We start from the raw sequence: 8,930 nt of genomic DNA, 5'->3' as shown, positions 1-8,930 counted from the left end.
TGACAGGCACGGTGCTGGACACCGAGGACAGGAAAACGGAGCAGCCATGGCTCTCGAGCCTGAGAAGTCATCCTGAAGTAGAATCAGACAGGAGGTAAACACGGACGCCGCACCAGGACAATTGCCACTTGGCTCTGTGAGCACAGAACTCTGGAAGCGACTTGTCAGCAGGGTGTTCCCAGAGCCCTGGCTGACCAGGCTCTGAAGGCAGCGTGGAGAGGACAGGACATTTCTGGCAGAGGGCGCAGCACAAGCAAAGGCCCAGTGCCATGAGCGAACAAGGTTTTCTGCAGGCGAGGGGGAGAAAGCAGCCTGGAGTAGTCCGAGCGCAGTCACATGGGTGGAGATGTTGAGACAGGAGCGGCGGACTGGGGTTCACGTGCTCAAGGCCTGCCTCGCGCTCTGCCAAGTTTAGAGGCAATAAAAGTAATTGTGAGAGTAGCCATCCCACTACTGAATGTTTACGGTGTGTCCAGCACCGTGCTAAGCCTGCCTCAGGCACTAAGGCTCCCAGAATCTGCCAGCAAACCCATTAGATGGGTACTGTTATCATCCCCATTGATGGATCAGGAACGGAGGCCCAGAGAGGTCAGGTAAGTTGCCGGTAGTCACACAGCTGACAGTGGCCAGGCTGGCACTCGGACTCAGACTCCTAACTCTCATCCGGCAGCGTGTACTGCCTCTAAGGTGTTTGGACTTCCTCTTAAGGGCCACTGAGAGCCACGAGGAATTTTTGAAGGGACGTGGGTAGCACCGTCTCGGTGCCCTGAACCCCTAAGTCAGCCTCGCGGAGACTTGGCACATCTGTTTTCCAGGTCCACTGGCCATTCCACATTTCCCAGCCTGGATCTGTTCTTGTTTTCCTTTTGCTCTTTGCCGAACACCAAGGTTTGGCCTGAATCTTCTGCCCCAGCCCACTGTCTGTAGGTTCCAGCCCTTGGGCTGTGGGGTCTCCCACTTCCAGGGCCTCCGCACATCCCAGACTCCCCCTGTTCAGGGGGCTCAGGCCCTCTGGCCCTTCCTGGGGATCCCACATTGCCCACTCTCCTCTCATGCCCGCCTTGCTCTGGGATAGCATCCGGGGGTGTGGCTGGGATGTGACCTCCGAGGCCAGTAGAGGTGGCCTCTCCATGGGGTGCCGTAGCAGCACCGGGCCCCTCTCTCACTTCCTCCCCCAGCCTCCGGCTGCCTCAGCAGATGTGGGAGACCCCTCGGCATGTCCGTTCTCCAGCCACCGCCTGTACAGATGGAGAACCTGAGGCCCAGACCTGGACAGTCCGCAGAGCAGCTAGGGACCGGGCATTCCTGTGTTATTGCCCCGGCTCCAGGATCCTGGTCTTTTGTGTTTACTGAGCACACATTACTGAAAATGTGTGTTTTCACACATTTGGTCCTCACGTAAGGCCAGAGTGGGGTGGGTTAAAACAGGAAGTCTGGGCTCTCCTGTTGTGGCTCCTTCTGCCTCTAAATATGCAGAGTCCCAAGTGAGCATCTGTGCCCCACAAAGTGGTAAAAAGAGGCAGGTAGTAGGTCCATGACTTGCCCAAGTTCATGTAGCAAGCCGGCGACGGTCGCAAGGGTCTCCTGTCTGAGGTCCTTCCTGTTCTTCGGTGTTAAGACTGGTAAAAGCATTTTGTGATGCTCCCCTTCCTGTGTCCGTGGCAGACATTACTAATTGATCACAGCACTCTCTCAGCCCAGATGCAGCCTCGGAATCCTTCTCAACACATGCTTCTCAATACAGCCTTTATCCCTGAGAGCTGGTGATCGAGGTGACGTCTGTTGACCACTCTCCCCAGACTTCAGATCTAGTCTGATCTCATCCCTGGCCGCGGGCCCAGCACACGGCGCAGGTCACAGTAACAAACATTTGCTGAGTCAGGGAGGGAACAAATGGCGACCACTGAATGAACAGCCTTGCCCAAAGCCAGTCACTCTAGACCCGCTTCCTTTGTAGTAACGATGTGACAATAACAATAACAGTCATGTTGCAGCGGCTGAGGTTTCCCGGGGCCTCCAAGGCATTTCAGCCGAGCTGAAAGACCACTCTGGGAGGTCATGTCCCCAGGGCCACACGCCGCGTGACACAGTCAGGACCTGACCCTGCCTGCTGGCCCAGCGCTCCGCCCCTGACCCCATCTCAGCTCGCTGTTTACCATCTGGGCCAGCTGGACTGGACCTGGGCCTCGACTGGGGACATCGTGGGTGTCGAGGGCAGATCCCAGGCGCTAGGGTGGCAATGGGTTGATTCAGAGCTGCCTCGCCCTACTTGAAATTTTAGAATCACAGAATAGGGGAGAACACAGTGCACCCCCTTCTTTGTACATGTAGGCCCGGAGGGGGCGTCATCTAAAGACCTTGGCTGAGGTGGGTCTGCACAGTCCGGTCGCAGAGCCCCCCAGACGTCCTCTCTCCCGGCATCCTGTGAATCATAGCTGTTTATTGAGCTCTTGTTTAGAATGTGAAACCCTTGGAGGGAGGGACCCTGGGCACCTAACGTTTGAGCATTTGGCTCAAGATGGGTGCTCAGTAAACACTGGATGGATGGATGGAAGGGAAGGAGGAGGTGAGTGAGTGAGTAAATGAGCAGATAGATGGATGGGTGGATGGACACGTGGGTGACTGTCCCTTGCACTGGGAGACATCCAGTGGCTCAGGCAGGGAGGGAAGAGGATGGACTCTGAGATGTGAGCAGGCCGGTCACCCCAAGGCTCCTTCCCCCCCTCTCTAGCATTTTCATTAGGACACGTCTGCTGCACCTGGCCCCTTGGCCCCTGCCCCAGAAAGATACAGACGCCTCTGCCGGCTTTATTAAGGACCTATTAACCCAGTGTCTTTCAGCCCTGGGTTAGAGAAGCCAGCTCTGGGCAGGGCTAATGATGCTATCACTGCGGACCTCGGTTTAGAGCCCCAGAGGGGCTCCAGTGGGGAGGGCTAGGAACCTAGGGTCACAGTGAGGGCTTCAGAGCCACACGGGTCTGCCTGCTTTAATCCTAGCTCCTCTGCTAATTGGCTGTGTGGCCCTGGGCCGCTCCCTTGCCTTCTCTGAGTGGCCGCTCCCTCATGTGTAAAATGGGCTAATAATGTGCTTGTTTGAGAACGCGCTGAGCCGTTGCATTCTATCATTCAGCACCGAGGAGACTCTTGGTATAACCAGTGACATCCGAGGACCCTCCGGAGCCAGGCAGGGCGGAGCCATCACCCACCTCAGCCACCTGACCCTTTTGGGACAGGCAGGTGCTCTAACCCTCCTTAATTTATGGATGAGCAAACTGAGAATAACGGGGAGATTAAGTCACACAGCCACACAGCCAGGAGGTGTCAGGGCCAGGATTCAAATGTAGGCAGCGGACGGCACAACTGGGCAATTTCTTCCCTGGCTACCGAGCAGGAACAAAGCCTGGGCCGATGGGTGGGGCTGGAGGGGCGCCTTTTCCACCACCAGTCGCGCCCCCCCCCCCAGCGCCTTGAGGTGACAGCAGAGCAGAGCAGAGGGGGAGCTGGGATAATAATAGAGATTTACAGTTTCCAGCGCAATTAACTGCACCATCTGGATGCCACACGTCCACCTGGGTGTGTTAGGGACCCCAACGCTTCGGCATAAGTGGCAGGAAGGGACAAGGGGGATGGGAGAACTGTCATGTGCTGCCAGGTTGGGGGCAGAGGCTGTGTGGAGCCCACCGGGCTCTCCTCGAGGCCCCCATGTGCCCCCGAGGGGATCTGTCGCTAAGGGAGCTGGGTCCCTGCCAGTTTCAAAAGAGTCCAGAATGGCTGAATCCAAGGCTGCAAACGCAGAGGGGACGTGGCCTGAGCCAGGAAAAGGTCAGAGGATGCGCAGAAAGAGCGATAGTGACATAAACACAACACGATCCTTGCTTTCAGGGGTGCGTGACGGTCCAGGACTCGACCACCTTGTGTTCTGTGCCACGTTCCAGCCGTGTGATTCCCAGCAAGTAGCATCACCCGTCTGAGGCCCTGTTCTCTCGCCTGTGAAATCAGGATCATCATGGAACATATCATGGTCGTCCTCACGAGGGCTGTTTTAAAGGCTGAATTGGGTAAGGAAATGTACAGACCCCGGTGTAGGGCCAGGCGCAGAGTAATTCACAACCGGTGGTTGTTGCGATTATTGTCCCATTTCCCAGAGGGGAAAACTGAGGCCCAAAGAGGGTAAGTGACTTGCCTTGGGTTGTACTGTGACAAAGATCGACCAGCCCTGGGCCAGAGCGAAGCCCGGGGTCTCAGGGCTCCAAGGTGGCAATCCTGGGTCATGCCAGGGAGAGTGGTAAACCCCTTTGCAGCTCCAGCAACAGCTGCCCTGTTCTGAGTGCCTACTCTGTGCCAGTTGCTGCTAAGAGCTTTCATGCATCACTTCGAGGAATGATCACACTGTGGGAGGTGGGCACTGCGCTGTCCCTATCATCCAGGTGCTCAAGCTTCAGTGGGGCCCCGGCTGGGATTCACAACCACGGCAGTCTGGTTCGGAAGCCCTGCTTCTCAGCACCAGCTACTGTCCTTGGTCGGAGGTGGGGTCTTCTCTCCACTGTAGCAACTGCTCCCAGCTGCCTTCTGTGTCTTCATTTCCTCCTAAAAGAAGGAGAGGCCTAATGATGATGCCAAGTCGGCCATGGTGGACCTGAAGTCTTCAGAGAGAAGATTCCCCTTCAGGGCTGGGGATCCTCTCCCACATGTGGAAAGGGGGCCGGAGGAGGGAGGAAGGAACATCACCCCATGCCCCCCATTCTCTCCTTAGCTCTGTGGAGGCTGAGTGGCCAGCACAAGGCCACACAGGGGACCAGGCTGGCTGGGGGCAGCAGGAGAGGGGAGCAGTAGCAGGTCTGAAGCAGCAGTCCCCCTTCCTCATACGCTGGCTCCCGACATTCCCATCTGGTCAGCCTGGACGCTGCAAGTCTGAGTCCACCCCATACAAAAACGAAAGTGGACCGTTTCCATTAGAGAAAACCCCAGAGACATGGGCTGCTCTGCTTGCCTTCCCTCTTGACCAGTGTGACCAGGGCAGGAGCTAGGAAAACGACAGCTGTCCTGCCCAGGGGAGAGAGGTCCCAGAGTCCTTGGCCCTGACCCCCTTCGGGCCATACCCTGGGGAGCAGCCCCAAGGGCCTGGCGCCCACTTACACCCCCCCTGCCAGCAAGGAGCAGTGCCAGATGGGGAGGCTCTGGCTCATGGCCTCTGCCCCAGCTCCGCAGGTCCCGTGACCTATCCTCCTGGGACCCCCTGGCCTGTCCATCTGAGATGACCCTTCCCCCTTTCCCACAGAAACCCAGACCTCTGACCCTTATTAAAAACAAACCAAACAAAATCTGGAAAGAAAAAAATCCTCCACAAACAGCCTCGGAGATGGTGTCTGCCCCAACACACACACACACACACACACACACACACGCGCGCGCGCACACACACACACGCACACACACACGCCTCAGACCTGCACGGCTGCAGCCAGGCTTTCGCGTAAACAAGTTGTTGGAGAGTGCTTTTGTTTATGAAACATTCAGGTTTCCCTCAACTTCCTTGCGGGGGGGGGGGGGGGACTGTTTCATAGTTTTCTGTCGACCGGGAAACGGAGAGGGAGCCTGGGGTTTGGCGGGATTTCATTTCTCCCTCTGTGCTCTCTGCCGGTTAGAATCTGGGGAAGGGCAATCTGGCGAAGAGAAACGGAGCGGCAAACCCAGGAGGGGGGGCCCCCGGGCCCCACCTGGGAGAAGTCCCCCACCCCCACGGGGAGGTCAGGCTCGGGGAGGGCGGCAGGCAGGCCGGGGCTCCCCTCGGCGACCCGGACGCGCGCCCCGGGGCTCAGAAAACATTGGGGACTCTGGCTGATGCGTCCCTGCCCCTCGACTCCCGCCTCCAGCGCCGGGAAACGGACGAATGAGCCAGGAACAAAGGCGGGGCTGCCTCCCAAAGGCGGACAACAAACAGTTTTGCTTTTTTTTTTTCCGCACCCTAGCGTGCGGCCGGGCAGCTTCGGGCTCCGGGCGGCACCGGGGTGCGGCGGATGCCGCCGCGACGCCCGCGCGGGGCAGGCCCCGGGGCGCATGCGCGGGCCGGGGCGCAGAAGGCCGCGGCCGCCCGCGCAGCCTCGCTCGCGCCGGTCTCCGTGGCAACGGGCTCGCGGGGGGAGGGGCCGGGCGGCGGGGGCTGGGGCGGCTGCTATTTCTGCCGCTTCCTGTTCCTCGCGGCCACGTCGCCATGGCAACGGTGTTACTCACCGCGGCCGCTTCCCGGCTCGGCTGGCGCGCGTGACCCCGGCCGCCCGCGCCCCCTCGTCTCTCACTTGCTGCGCTGCCGCTCTCCCCCCCACCCCCAGCGGCGTCCTCCTCCGGCACCCCGGTCCATCCAGCGCGCCCCGGCGCCCCATCCTTCCACCTGCTCCCCGCCCCTCTCCGCCGGTGCCCGCGGCCCGGGAGGGAGGGCGGAGGGAGGCAGATTGATGGGGGACGCTTATTAAAAAACATTGTAACCGTTTCCGTTTTTATTACGTTGACAAGGGAGCGTTATTTACTGTTATTGTTTGCCGAGCGGGCCGCGGCGGAGCGCGGGCGGCCTCCCGGGAGCTCACCTTTCGGGCGGGCCCGGGGAAGTCGCGGGTGGGAGCGGGAGGCGGGGGCGGCGAGGGGGCGCCCGGGGCAGACGCGGCCCCCCGGGGGTCCTGCCCTTCACCCCTTCCCCCGCCAGCCCGGCCGACCCCCGCGGCGGGGCGTGTGTACGCGGGGAGAGACTGCAGAGGCCGGTTGACTCGTGCTGAAGGAGAAAGGCAACAAAAAATAAAAAAGGAACAGATGACTTCATTCTCGGGAAGGCTCCGTCCTACGTGGACCAATTTCCTGGGGACTGTGGTGGAACAGCTCGGCTGCCGTTGGAAGCACTTAAAACTAAACCAGATAAAGACCAGAAAATTCTCAGCATTGCCTGAGCCGAGCAAGGGCAGGTTGGTGGTGCGTGAGCCCTGGGTGTTCAGGGAAGAGGGTCGCGTTCCTCCACCCCCGCCGGGGCTTGGCTTCCAACACACCTCCCCGCCTCCCCACTCAGACTCCCTGTACCCTGAGAGGGTGAGCAGCTGCCCCAAGGTCACACAGCCAGTTTTTATTCTGCTTAGACACCCGCAGGGACAAACTCGGCAGAGGCTGGGGAACGAAAGCCAGTGGCTGGACTGGGAGCCTTGGAACAGGGTGAGGCTCAGCTGGAGGCCCAGCAAGGGAAGATGAACTCGGCAGGTCTAAGCTCTGGCTGGCCTGGCTCCTGCTTACCCCACTGGAGCCTTCAACTGGGGGGTTTGTGGGAGGTGTGTCCACGGGGATCTGATGGGCCTGAAGGATGCCCCCACCCCCAAGCCCCTGCTGGCATGCTAATCTCATCCTGCTAATTAAAGTTTGCAGTTCTGTCCCTAACTCAACTCCCCACTCTTGAACATTATTAACTGAAAGGCAAACAATTGCTGTTCCAGACAGAAACCAGAGGAAAAAGGCCTCTGCAGTTCACATTCTAAAAAGGATTAAAAAAAAAAAAAAAAAAAAGATGTTTATACTTACCAGCAAATGACTCCTAATGAACAGACCAGATTTTGGAAACTTAATTTTCAGAGCCCCCTGCCCCAACCTGTTTTGTGTTTTTATCCCCCTTCCAAGGACACGAGGCTGGGGATTTGGTCGCTACAGCCTCTCCTGGTCTCTTGGTCTTAGATGATCAACCAGGGCTTTTCCAGGCCCAGGATCACCTCTCCAGACTAGACTCTCTGGAGTCTAAAGCGACAAGCCGGTTCCCCACTAAGGCCTCTGGGTCTGGGGCGCTGCAGCAAGATAAAGTTATCTTCAGCTCTGTTCCCAGCAGCCCCCACTTCTCAGCTTTGGAGCCCTCCCTGAATGCATGAATCAAAAGTCTTGGGCTCCAGGAAAAGAGAGGACCCGACCCCACCCCCACCCCAAGTCCTTCCCCAGTCCTTTGCCGCCAGCAACCTGGTGTGGGAAGGCAGCACCGCCCTCCACTCCTCCCGCTGGGCTGGTCTTCCAAGCAAAACTCATCTCTGGGGACAGGTTTAGAGTTTAGCTGATGTGAGAGTCCTGCCCCTGGGCAGTGTTTGAATAGGACTGAGATGACGGAGGACACCAGCACCACCCAGAGCTAAGGAGGACCTGGGAGGTCATGCAAACCAACCTCTTCTGCTTTCCTGTTTTACAGGTGGGCAAACTGAGGCCCAGAGAGGGAAGAGACCTGACTCAGATCTGCCACTGGTTAGAGGCCAAGCCTGGACCAGGACCCAGGTGCCTTGCCTTCCAGTACTGTGCTCACTACCCCGCTCTGATCCTTCTGTGGAATTATCTGTAGGATCAGAAGTTCAGGAGCTCTGAAGTCAGGCTGCCTGAGATCAAGTACTTCTAGGTGAGACCGGGGACAAATGAATTCTCTTTGAGCCCCCGCGGTCTTGTGTGTTAAGTGGGGAAGAGAGTACCAGCCCTGGGTTGTCTTAAGGAATAAAGGTGGTCCAGGAAAAGTCCTGGCACTAACACTGGTCCATACTAGTACTTAACTTATGTTGGTGATGATGCTGATGGTGATGGGGGAAGGGGATGCTGGTGGTTGCAGTGGGTTGAGTGGTGCCGCCCCCCCCAAAAGATATGTCCACATCCTCATCCCTGGAACCTGTGAATGTGACCTGATTTGGAAAAAGGGTCTCTGTAGATGTCATGAAGTTAAGGATATTGACATGAGATCATGCTAGATTACCCAAGCGGGGCCTCAGCGCCATCACAAGTATCCTTATATGACACAGAAGAGACGAGCGGGACACCGAAGGGGAGAAGGCCAAGTGTAGACTGAGGCAGAGAGGGGAGTGATGCAGCCACAAGCCAAGAACACCTGGAGCCACCCGAAACTGGAAGAAACAAGTAAGGATTCTTCCCAGGAAGAATCT

General features: G+C 58.0%; 1 protein-coding gene across 4 annotated transcripts; it reads left to right on the top strand.

Moving 5' to 3' along the window:
• Positions 1 to 487: 487 nt before the first annotated feature.
• On the top strand, positions 488 to 8,528 carry LOC103670268. Of its 4 annotated transcripts, XM_040632049.1 has the most exons (5): positions 488 to 593; positions 3,883 to 4,058; positions 6,698 to 6,950; positions 7,119 to 7,191; positions 8,198 to 8,528. In XM_040632049.1, the coding sequence occupies exons 2-5, from the start codon at positions 4,007 to 4,009 to the stop codon at positions 8,342 to 8,344; spliced, it is 525 nt and encodes a 174-aa protein (XP_040487983.1). In that variant the 5' UTR covers positions 488 to 593; positions 3,883 to 4,006; the 3' UTR covers positions 8,345 to 8,528. The 4 variants fall into 4 exon arrangements, 2 of the variants coding, with proteins under 2 accessions (XP_040487983.1, XP_040487982.1); XM_040632048.1 differs by having other exon boundaries at positions 6,698 to 7,191; XR_570522.2 differs by lacking the exon at positions 7,119 to 7,191 and having other exon boundaries at positions 489 to 593.
• Positions 8,529 to 8,930: the final 402 nt, after the last annotated feature.

Source organism: Ursus maritimus, unplaced genomic scaffold (genome assembly GCF_017311325.1).
Source record: "Ursus maritimus isolate PB19 unplaced genomic scaffold, ASM1731132v1 scaffold_17, whole genome shotgun sequence".
Classification (NCBI taxonomy): Eukaryota; Metazoa; Chordata; class Mammalia; order Carnivora; family Ursidae; genus Ursus; species Ursus maritimus.
This window is presented reverse-complemented; position numbering and strand designations above follow the sequence as displayed.

Excerpts from the sequence above, each read along its gene's own strand:
- LOC103670268 (XM_040632048.1), top strand. The coding sequence starts at position 4,007 with ATGGAACATATCATGGTCGTCCTCACGAGGGCTGTTTTAAAGGCTGAA. Across the intron at positions 4,059-6,697 it reads TGTTTTAAAGGCTGAATTGG|CCCGGCCGACCCCCGCGGCG; the intron begins GTAAGGAAATGT and ends TTCCCCCGCCAG. Across the intron at positions 7,192-8,197 it reads ACTGGGAGCCTTGGAACAGG|GTGGGCAAACTGAGGCCCAG; the intron begins GTGAGGCTCAGC and ends CCTGTTTTACAG.